The sequence below is a fragment of the Nerophis lumbriciformis genome, linkage group LG09 (assembly GCF_033978685.3).
Source record: "Nerophis lumbriciformis linkage group LG09, RoL_Nlum_v2.1, whole genome shotgun sequence".
Taxonomy (NCBI): Eukaryota; Metazoa; Chordata; class Actinopteri; order Syngnathiformes; family Syngnathidae; genus Nerophis; species Nerophis lumbriciformis.
The window spans coordinates 7,610,503-7,622,822 of NC_084556.2; the positions used below are offsets into that span (position 1 = coordinate 7,610,503).

General features: G+C 38.4%; 1 protein-coding gene and 1 long non-coding RNA gene across 2 annotated transcripts in view; one reads left to right on the forward strand and one right to left on the reverse strand.

Annotated features, from left to right (window-relative positions):
* The first annotated feature begins 304 nt into the window (after positions 1-304).
* pou4f4 (POU class 4 homeobox 4) lies at positions 305-4,011 on the forward strand. The gene is made up of 2 exons (XM_061962710.2): positions 305-662; positions 1,915-4,011. The coding sequence occupies exons 1-2, from the start codon at positions 543-545 to the stop codon at positions 2,857-2,859; spliced, it is 1,065 nt and encodes a 354-aa protein (XP_061818694.1). The 5' UTR covers positions 305-542; the 3' UTR covers positions 2,860-4,011.
* Positions 2,662-12,320, reverse strand: part of LOC133607769 (uncharacterized) — a 40,481-nt gene continuing 30,822 nt past the window's right edge. Inside the window, exon 5 of the long non-coding RNA XR_009815446.1 lies at positions 2,662-2,807. This is a non-coding gene — a long non-coding RNA (uncharacterized lncRNA). The remainder of the gene's footprint in view (positions 2,808-12,320) is intronic.

Below are 12,320 nucleotides of genomic sequence, written 5' to 3' on the forward strand. Positions count from 1 at the left end.
TTTTTTAAAGACTTATTTGACGAACTAGAATATTACAGAATATTTAAAGGCATTTTAATCAGATTTCAAAATAATATTTTGATTTATGTAGTATTTTTTATTTTGACAGTGGACCACCAAGCCAGTCGACTTCCTCCTTGCAGACACGCGAATGGGCGTGGCTTCACTCAGGCTCTCTCATTGCGATTGGCCGACTCATTCACATGGAAGCCGCGTGGCTCCGCCTTTAGGGGGCGTGGCCTGCCTCCCAGCAGTCCAGATAAAGGCGCCGAGAGAAGGGAGGAGAGGCTCCGCTATAGCAAGTGTCTGACAGGCGAGGGAAGGAGATAAGGTTTTCAGCGCCTGGAGGACCCCTACGTTGGAGTTCCTTTTCTGGTTCTCAAAAAAAAAAAAAGCTCAAGGACACTTTTTATTCTTTTAATAAGTTTAACAACTAAAGTGTTTAAACTTTAGGTGTTTTTTTTTTCGTATTGAGAAAACCCAAACAGGACGGGAAACGAACGAGGAAGACTGACAACGACCCTCCCTCAACCTCCGCAATCATGATGTCGATGAACAGCAAGCAGCCTTTCAGCATGCACCCCATGCTGCATGAGCCCAAATACACGCCGCTGCACTCCAGCTCGGAGGCCATCCGCAGGGCCTGTCTGCCCACACCATCGGTAGGTCCACCTAATACACTTCTGCAAAAAAAGTCAGCTATGCATGACTAATATTCAACTTTAAACCGCTGAAAACTGCAGAATAACATGCAAACGTTATTATTATTATTTTGTGTATACAAGCAATTACCTTAGCCACTAAAAAGTGTTATCTTGCAGTATGGTTTATGATTATACAAACGCATAAGGAAGCTTCTAGATACAAGTGTCATGCATATTCAAAGTGTCTCATTTCATTGTCGGCACAAATTATTCAAAAAGGGGGGCCATTGTAAATATGAATTTTGGATGAATATTATCCATGCAGACTGACACACATTGGAGATTTGAAATGCACAGATGTTGTTTATTCGAACTTTTGTTTTGTTTTTACAGTAAAAAAAAAAGAAAAAGGTATTTACTGCAAGTATATTCTGCTATAAATTGGACCGATGCATGTCGCAAAGTAATGAATAAAACAAACGAAAATATGAAGCAAAATAATAAAATGTATTCTAAAAATCCATTAAAAATGTTCTGTATCATATAATTAATTTTACAATTGATGACTTCCTCACAAAATCAATTTGACCCATGATGTAGAATGTGCAAGATCTAGTAAGAAATAGTTTATAGCGGATGCACAACACACTTGAATTAGAAAATAAAATGATTCATTTTTATGTCCACATCCTGTCGCAATATTGAATTGATATTGTTGTCAAAATGAGCATTATTGCATCAAGACATAATGTGAACCATCAATCACTTAACTATTTATTTATGAGACGTTAGCACTTAATTATTATTTACTTATTCATTATTCTGTACTCTTTTATTTATTCACTGTTGTGTTACAAATTGAGTAGAAAAAAATGCGTTAAAACTGCCATGATAAGAAAGAGGTAAGGGTTCAAATCTGCTTCCTCCTCCTCCTTTTCGGACACGGTGTAATGTAAAACTGGAAATATGTTTGAGTTTATTTCGAACATGCATGCATACAACATGATACATCACAATTTCCAGTTCCTCTATTCAGCATGTTCGAAAAGGAGTAGGAAGAAGCAGAGCTTATTTAATCCTAACCCTTTTTCTTTTACATAGCATTTGCTAAAACTTTTGTTCACTTTCTGTTCTCAATTTATTCACAATCTAGTCTATACGTAATAACAATACAAATAAATAAATGATAAATAAATAATAGATAAATAAAATGATGTATTATACTGTAATTGTGTGAAATAAACCATAACCATACCTGATGTCTCCGCAGCTCCAAGGCAACATCTTCGCCGGCTTCGATGAGACTTTGCTGCAGAGAGCGGAGGCCTTGGCCGCCGTGGACATCGTGGCCCAGAAGAGCCACCCTTTCAAGCCGGACGCCACGTACCACACCATGACCACCATGACCGGCATGGCGTGCACGCCCACCTCCTCCTCGGCGCACCTGCACCACCCGTCCGTGCTCACCTCGCACCACCACCCGGGCCACCATCAGTCGTCGCAGGGCCTGGAGGGCGACTTGTTGGAGCACCTCACCCCGGGCATCTCCCTGGGAGGCATGACCGGCTCGGACGTGTGCTCCTCGGCGTCGCACAACGCGGCCCACGCCGCCCACATGAACGCCATCAACCACATGCAGCACCACCACCACCACCACCACGCCCAGACCATGAACATGCACCAGCACGGCCTCGCCTCGCACGGCGGCCTGGGAGGGGGCGGCGGCGGCGGGGAGGCCGAGCCGGACCCCCGGGAGCTGGAGTCGTTCGCCGAGCGCTTCAAGCAGCGGCGCATCAAGCTCGGCGTGACGCAGGCGGACGTGGGCGCGGCGCTGGCCAACCTGAAGATCCCCGGCGTGGGCTGCCTGAGCCAGAGCACCATCTGCAGGTTCGAGTCCCTGACGCTGTCGCACAACAACATGGTGGCGCTCAAGCCCATCCTGGAGGCCTGGCTGGAGGAGGCCGAGCGGGCGCAGCGGGAGAAGATGGCCAAGCCGGAGATCTTCAACGGCGGCGACAAGAAGCGGAAACGCACGTCCATCGCCGCCCCGGAGAAGCGCTCCTTGGAGGCCTACTTCGCCGTGCAGCCTCGGCCCTCCTCGGAGAAGATCGCCGCCATCGCCGAGAAGCTGGACCTTAAAAAGAACGTGGTCCGGGTCTGGTTCTGCAACCAAAGGCAGAAACAGAAACGCATGAAGTTCTCAGCCACGCACTAAAACATTTTTTTTTTTGCAAAAAAGACAAAACATGGACTGGCTGCTACTTTTTTTTTTTTTTTTTTTTTTTTTTTTTTTTAAAGGTGCTGCACTTCTTATCTTAACAAGCCATTTAGTTCCTTAATTATTCCAGGACACTAAATGTCTTGTTAAGATGACTCACAACAACAAAGGACCCTTTAGCAGCCTTTTTTTGCTTTTAATTGGATGGACACGAAGGACACTTGTGGACTTAAAAGTTGGATTTATTCAACAAAAGAAGAGTGGGAAAATGACCGTGAAGGCACCGCGCTCGGACTTCTTCATTCCTAAGGCAATTATTGTACAAAAAAAAACATGAGAATAATAACGATGGGGATGGAGGAATATCATCCTCCTTTTAGTTAGGACATATCTTTTTATATTTATCAGTGTACATACGTGTGAACCGATGTCTTCGTTTTTTGGTTGTCAGCGTTTATTTAATGGGGCGAGGGAGGGAAATGAGTGTACTGTTGAAATTCAAAAAAAGAAAAATAAACCACACGCATGGTTTTAAAAGAAAAGGGGGTGAGTTTGGACAATTCCTAGCGCAAGTGAACGCATCGCAATAAGAAGAAAAGGGAGAAAACACACACACACAAAAGCACTAATTCTTATTACACACACATTCACACAGCAGTGTTGTACTGTAGCTGTGTGTCTACCTCATTACTACACAGTGTTTCATGGTGATTTAAACACACACCTTCACTAAAAAATAACAGGAACCAATTTTGGGATTTTTTTGTTGTTGGTTGCACTGGTTTTTGATGGTGAATTTAATCTAGAAGACTCACTGACGTGTAAAGCTGTTGTATGTCCACCACAATGATGCTTCGACAATCAATTATTATTATTATATTTATTTATAATTCATTGTCGACAACCAATCAGTTTGCATATTATTTATTTTAACCCTCGGAAGCACTTTGTCGATAAACTGAAGGGAAATAATAGTTGGCCTTATTTAATTATTTAGAAATTTTTTGTCAACACTATTTTAAGCCCTTATGCTTCTATTTATTTAAATTAATTTATTTTGGACCTTTTTTTTTTAAACGCATCTATTTCATTTGTGAAAGTGTGTTTTCAATGTGTCTGTGTATGACAAACTGAAATAAACCGTGCACGTTTTACTTGATTCTCTGTGTTTTTTTTTGTTTTTTTTTGGTCCGAGGAATTTTAAAAGTTGTTGAAAAAAATAGATATTATGGCGCAGCTGCTGTTGGGAAACAAGAGAAGTAAAAAGACTGCAGGGAAAATCTGTTTTGCAACACTAATGAATAGCATTTGACACTTGGCTGACTTTTACATTGATCAACATTGACTCTATGGAGGAATGTGCTCATGACGCCTTCTAACTTAAAACAATTACAAATCAAATCAAAAATAAAATAAAACAAGGTTTAGAGATTAAACTATTTTATTTGAATTATTTATTTACAAGGTATCATTTCTAAATAAAAACAACCACACATTTGACATAATAACATTTACACCTGGCAAAAAAATTAACAAGTCAATTTATTGGCATTTATATATATATATATATATATATATATATATATATATATATATATATATATATATATATATATATATATAGCATGCATGTAAGAAGACCAACAACTTTCTTCATGCATATTTTCTTCTAGCATGTGGGGACATTACAAGATCTCACAGAAATTAATAAGAAAATCTCAAAACTAAACATTTCAAATATATCCAAATCGACATACAACTTCCTTAAATTACCTAATTTGTGCTTAAAGTTAAATTTTCAACCCCCATCAACTACTGTAATAAACACCCTACTAAAGCTTTTATTGTGAAGACCCAAGAAAAAATATATAAACAGGATCAGGAATATTGTAAGCAAAAATGCAGTACTTTCCCAAATAACTAAGAAACACATTGTTTTCATAAAATCCATTGAAAAAAAAAGCTGACACCTGAAAAGCATAAAGCACAATAAAATCATGATTTTTTTTTATTTCCTGCATTATGCAAATCAAACCATAGCTGCATGCTTATGAAGCCTGAGCAAACAAACTGTAATCCAAAATGTCATTGTTTTTTTTTAAATGTATGTGAGAAAGTGTCTATATATGCTGTGAGTCTCTAGACTCATTACTAATGAATAAAACACATCAGTGTGATGATACTGTATTGATTTCTTGCACGTCTTGGTAAAGACGACACTTTAATCTGTCACAATATTGAAAGCGGAGCCCGGGTTAGAATTTATTGGATTTTGCTGCAAGGGCATGCAAAAATTATATACCCCTTCAAATTATAACGAGACAGTTACTGGCTGTCATTAAAGTCATTAATTGTACTGACCAATGTTGAAGGAGTTGTGTAAACCTCCTGCTTCAGTTCTGCCAATGTAAACCAAAACATAACAGAATAGCTAATGTTATAGGTAGAGGAGGCTGAAAAATAAACATGCTTGCAGTCAATATTTGGCGCCTATAGCAGACAGTGCATGGCTGCCATGTTGTTCTATATAACAAAGAGTTTACAACACGGCTTCATCAAAGTTTAATCAACACGCTGCTCTCCAGTTGAAGCCTATAAATTATATATAATTGACCGTGTAATCAATGTGAATGCTGTATCAGGTTTCCCTGAGACAAAGTGACAGAATGCTCATTTGATGTATAAAATAAAGTCAATGAATCTAAGCTACAGAGTAGGAATCTTGTGATTATTTGTTTTAAACAGTTAAAATCATATTGGATATTTGTTTTATAAAATGACAATCGGGTGTACAAAGACACTTGTGGCTTTTTAATGGCCAGAAGCGGCATATTCTTAAGTAATTGAATAAACAGAGCACAAAATACTAATACCATTTTTTTGTGGCCTAAAACACATATCTTGATCCATTGGATTGTTTAATAAGCATATGGTAAACATATGGGAAGTTTGGACTTATACCATATAACATATACAGTTTAACAATCAATCAATCAATCAATCAAAGTTTATTTATATAGCGCTTAATCACAAGTGTCTCAAAGGGCTGCACAAGCTTCTTATATTTTAAAAGTCTTAATTAAAACAGTGTATATAATAAACTGCATCTGATGCTTTACTTCAAGTTAACTAACATTAGCAGGCTGACAAACAAACGCATGCCAAAGGCAACAGGTGGCGCTGCAGCTACTGATCGAGAGTTCTTATTCTTGAGGTAAAATAGCTTAATAGTTAAGCACATGTTTAGAATAAAATGTACTGTAATAAATGGAGGCCAGTTACAGTATGTATGGTTTGTTATTTGTTTGGAAATGTTGCTCTCGTGATGATAAATGATAACGTTTGGGTTCTCGAGCTAAAATTGTCCAGTCAGAGGGATGAAAAAAGTCATTCAATAATGAAATGGAAACAATGGTAATGTTACTTTGTGGAATCAGTCACAGAATAAGCTATTTCATTATATGCACTGTAAAAAAATGTTAACAACATTTAACATTTTTTTCTAGTGTAAAATAATGTAATACAAATTTACTGTAACATTACAACAAATCAATGAACAACTTGCAACACCCTTATATTGCACAGTAAAATGCTGTAATCATATAGTCCTCTGTAATATCACAACAAATTACTGTCAATTACACATCCGTGTACAGTAGGTAGCAGGATGCTGTTAAAACAAGAGTAATAATTAAGAATAAAAAATACAATTGTGGAGTTACAGCATGTAGCTGTAATTTTATTGTAATTAACTATGAAATTAGAACTGTAAAGTTACAGTATTTTGTTGTAACTTTATTGTAATTATCTGTCAACAGCTGTTAAGGTATTTCACAGTAAAGTACTGTAAACATTTCTCGGAATGTAATTAAATTATTAGCCAGTAATGTGCTGTGAATTTACAATAAAAAAGAAATTCAGGGTGGCTTTTTGATTTATGTTTGTCATAATAAATAATAACTTGGCAATTACTATGTATTGTGTAAGCTTGGGGAAGAAAATCCAATTTCTTCTTTAATGAGTTGAGAAAATGGTAAACAGTTTGATGGCACAACATCCTATACAGTACAGAAGTATACACTCATCACTGAAATTAATGTCATATCTATGTTGGGGTCCATAATTACTGATTTGATGTCCTAAGGTTTGAAGTTTCAGCTTTTATTCCAGAAGCTTAATTTTATCCTGTATTTTATCCTTTTCATGTGTGTTTGCGATTGTTGTCCAGCTCGCTGTGTCCACAGTTCCGCTGTTAATTTGAGGTTAAAAAAAAAGAAGTCTAGTTTTGTATATATATATATATATATATATATATATATATATATATATATATATATATATATATATATACATACACACACGCATATATACACACACACACACACACACACACACACATACATACATACATACATACATACATATATATATATATATATATATATATATATATATATATATATATATATATATATATATATATATATATATATATATATAGCCATACACACATACTGTATGTATAAGCCTGTAATGTCAAATACATTGAAACTTGTGCACGTAATTATTGCTTTAAAAATGAATCGATGATTGTATTCCTTCCTGGTAAAAGAACTGTCCCAATAATTAACTAATAAGACATTCCAGTCTATATGATGGCTGTATGTAAACTTCTATATTATGTGTGAATGTGAGCTATGCATGCAGTTAATTCCACTCTCCTTTCAGATTAGTCCAACAACTCCTCTTCGCCTTGTGTGTGTGTGTGTGTGTGTGTGTTTATTTCCATAAAGCAAGGAAGCACATTTTCATAAATAGACCTTGGCCGAGCGCTGCGGCCATAAAACTTTAATGAAGCACCGAGTCTTGAGTGCAGCGCCAGGGCCTTGGAGAATCAGCCCTCTGTTACATTACTATGGCTCTCTCTCTTTCTCCATCTCTCACGCACACACATGCACACAAACACACATTCAAAATATACACACACATGCAAACAACCCCCCCTCCTATATCTTCCACATCCCAATCACACACACACAACCCAGCGCAGGGCAGCAGGCTGCTTATTGACAGCGTGGCTGGAATGGGACCAGGCGGCGGGAAGACCGTGTGTGTACGTGTGTGTGTGTGTGTGTGCGTGTACAATGGGGATTAAGATGGAGGCAGTGGAAGTCTAATCTGTGTTTTTTTGTTCCCTTATTATCACTATACACTATGTCTTGAGGGGGGCCTGACCTCCGTTAACACTCTGTAATGGGGAAAATTCATTGTGGCAGCCGTGACCACACACACACACACACACACACACACACACACACACACACACACACACACACACACACACACACACACACACACGTTTTCCGACACACAATGGAAGTGTTCAATTCTGTTGATACAATATTTATTACTTATGTACATAGATAAAATCAGAAGTATGATCTTTTTTTTGGAGTAGAGAAACACACACACACACACACACACACACACACACACACACACACACACACACACACACACACACACACACACACACACACACACACACACACACACACACACACACACACACACACGCACACGCACACGCACAAACACAAAAGGCCTCTGCTGACTCACTATTCAGTTTGGTCAAATATTTATCACTGACATACATCCATAAAGGAAGATCCTTAAAGAATGAACAGCACACACGCACACACACACAAACTATGAACCGCAGCACACAAAAAGGAGAAGATTTGTCCAAACATGCACCCCTGCTTTGTTGCCTGTGCTATTATCTTCCTGACAAATAAAACACACAATGGCGCCGTTGTTAAACGTCAAAGTATGACCCCATAAATTGAATCGACTTGAAATTTCTCACACACCTCCTCTACAAAACACTCGCTGTAACTTCGGGGTGTTTAGCCAAATCACCGCCAAATCTGTCAGACATCTTTAGGGGTCTGACAGGCGCATGTCTGTAAAATTTGATCAGGATTGGTTGGAAAAACATGGCGGTCATCGAGCAAATCGTCTTAGCGATTGTCCATAAGTCATTGACAATAATGATTATAAAACCCTTGAGGGTAACTGTATTACTTCCAAAGCATTTTCACCACAACTCATAAAGATATTTTACAGTCATGCCTAAAAAAGAGGATGTACCTCGCTTATCGGAGCCATCACCCATTAATGCTCTACATGTAATTGATCGTGGCACAGAGCCACAGCAAAATAAAAGCCGCCACAAACCCCCAAAAAATGTTTTTGAATCTGTAAACAAATTTGAGTAATATATTGTATGAATGGTTATATATATATATATAGGCCAGGGGTCGGGAACCTTTTTGTCTGAGAGAGCCATGAAAGACAGATATTTTAAAATGTATTTCCGTGAGAGCCATATAATATTTTTTAACACTGAATACAACTAGATGCGTGCATTTTTAAGTAAGACCAACATTTTTAGAGTATAATAAGTCTCTTATTCTTTTTAATAACATTGTTATTCTGAAGCCAACCAATAATAAATAAAATACTTCTTACCATTAATGCGACTTCTTGAACAGGTGCGGTAGAAACGGATGGATTGATTAAAATGCGTGAGAATGTTTTATATTTTGAACGTTATTTTTAACACTGTGATTACCAGCTGAATTATTCATTACTTATCGTGTTAAGCAATGCCAGCTAAGATTTATCTGAGAGCCAGATGCAGTCATTGAAAGAGCCACATCTGGCTCTAGAGCCATAGGTTCCCTACCCCTGATATAGGCTATTATTTACGCACTACTGACTAGTGATGCACCAAAATTATGGCCATCGAAAAAAAGAAAATATTTTGATCACCAAAACAGTACTTGAACATATCGGAGATACACTATATTGCCAAAAGTCTTTGGCCACCCATCCAAATGATCAGAATCAGGTGTCCTAATCACTTGGCCCAGCCACAGGAACAAGCACTTAGGCATGGAGACTGTTTCTACAAACATTTGTGAAAAGAATGGGCCGCTCTCAATTAGCTCAGTGATTTCCAGCGTGGAACTGTCATAGGATGCCACCTGTGCAACAAATTCAGTCGTAAAATGTCCTCTCTTCTATATATTCCAAAGTCAACTGTCATCTTTACTATAAGAAAATGGAAGAGTTTGGGAACAACAGCAACTGAGCCACGAAGTGGTAGGCCACGTAAACTGACAGAGAGGGGTCAGCGGATGAATCACACTTTTCCATCTGGCAATCTAATGGACGAGTCTGGGTTTGGAGGTTGCCAGGAGAACAGTACATTTCGGACTGCACTGTGCAGAGTGTGAAATTCGGTGGAGGAGGAATAATGGTGTGGGGTTGTTTTTCAGGAGTTGAGCTTGGCCCCTTAGTTCCAGTGAAAAGAACTTTGAATGCTCCAGAATACCAAAACATTTTGGACAATTTCATGCGCCCAACCTTGTGGGAACAGTTTGGAGCAGGCCCCTTCCTCTTCCAACATGACTGTGCACCAGTGCACAAAGCAAGGTCCATAAAGACATGGATGACAGAGTCTGGTGTGGAGGAACTTGACTGGCCTGCACAGAGTCCTCACCTGAACCCGATAGAACACCTTTGGGATGAATTAGAACGGAAACTGAGAGCAAGGCCTTCTCCACCAACATCAGTGTGACCTCACCAATGCGCTTTTGGAAGAATGGTCGAAAATTCCAATAAACACACTTTGCAACCTTGTGGACAGCCTTCCCAGAAGAGTTGAAGCTGTAATAGCTGCAAAAGGTGGACCAACATCATATTGAACCCTATGGGTTAGGATTGGGATGGCACTTCAAGTTCATATGTGAGTCAAGGCAGGTGGTCAAATACTTTTAGCAATATAGTGTATGCCCGCGGACAGTGATCTACAAAATGTGCAATGTGCAGTGGCTCAATTCAGGGAGAGAAAGTGTGACGTCCATGAGTGTTTTGGGACAGTAGAGGCCCGCTGCAACTCTCGCTGTTCTACGCGGACATCAAGCTACAGAAGTAAAGAGTCTCCAAAGACAAGTAAAGTCTCCAATAACAGCAGAAAAAGATGCTAGATTTGTTGGTCGTCGTTTATAATAAAGAAAATGTTACTAAAAGGTCTAAAGTCTCTAGGAACTTGAACAATTCTACACCAAGTGCAGCCTGTGTTACATTGTACAATAAACAGCAATAATTGAGAAATGGAGCGAAACAATATAATACAAGAACATATACAGGTGAAACTAAAAAGAAATAGAATATCGTGCCAAAGTCCAAAATATGTCAGCAATTCAACCTCAAAAGTGAAACTAGAATTGTATATAATATAAACTCATGACATTCAAAGTGAGATAAGTCAAGACTTTCTTTTAAAATTTTGATGATCATGGTTTAGTTTTTGAAAAGATTTTCAATTTGAGGTTTTCATAAGCTGTAAACCATAATCATCAAAATTACATTTAAAGAAGGCTTGAAATATATTGAGTTGCACGTTATGAGCCTCTGTCATACATTACTTTCACCGTGTAAATCTGATTGCTGGAATAAACAAACCTTCGCACAAAATTGTTTTGAGTTTCCCCTGTATATGTTGTACTAATAACACAGATTTGTTTTTAAAGGTTTGTATGAAATTGCTTTTAGTCTTTTTAAAGAAAATCTATGCATCATCACTGATTATGCATATAATATGATGACGGAATATTGACTCCAGTTCAAGGTCAAGGTCAAGGTCAAGGTTCAACTTTATTGTCCCCGCGGGGAAATTTGTCTTGGGCACAGTGCATCATTGCTTTCTTAACATACACAAAAACAACAGAACAAAAACACAAGCACAGACACAACCACAACCAGACAACTAACATTTAAACATCAGAACATGGAGCTTGATAGACATAGGTGGCACTTTGATGTAGGCATAAAATCTACAGTATGGAGATAAAGATAAAGTACCAGTGTGCATTGCACTAGAGCTCATGGATAAAGTGCTGTGTGCTAAAGTGCTTAGTTCTAAAGTGCTATGTGCTAAAGTGCTAAAAAAGTGCTAACCTATGTATTAACATTCTATTGCACATTGTTGGTCAGCTTAATGGAGGCTGGGACAAATGATAATTTAAGGTGGTTAGATTTGCATAGTGGGACCCGGAGTCTTCTCCCTGATGGCAGGGTTCCATATTCAGGGAAGAGTGGGTGTTGTGAGTTGGAAATAATTTTCTTAGCTTTTTTCCTAACTGCCTGCTCATAGATGCTCTGTATAGGCTCATATTCTTTCCTCCCTATGATTTTCATTGCCGTTTTATGCATGCCGGCCAGTTTGCTTTTTAGCTTAACGGATAGGTTGCCAAACCATGAGGTGATCCCGTATCTAATGATGCTCTCTACAATGGCACGGTAGAAAATCATCATGATATGGCTGCTTACGCCGTACAATCTTAATCTTCGCAAAAAATATAGCCTCTGTTGCAGTCTATTGCACA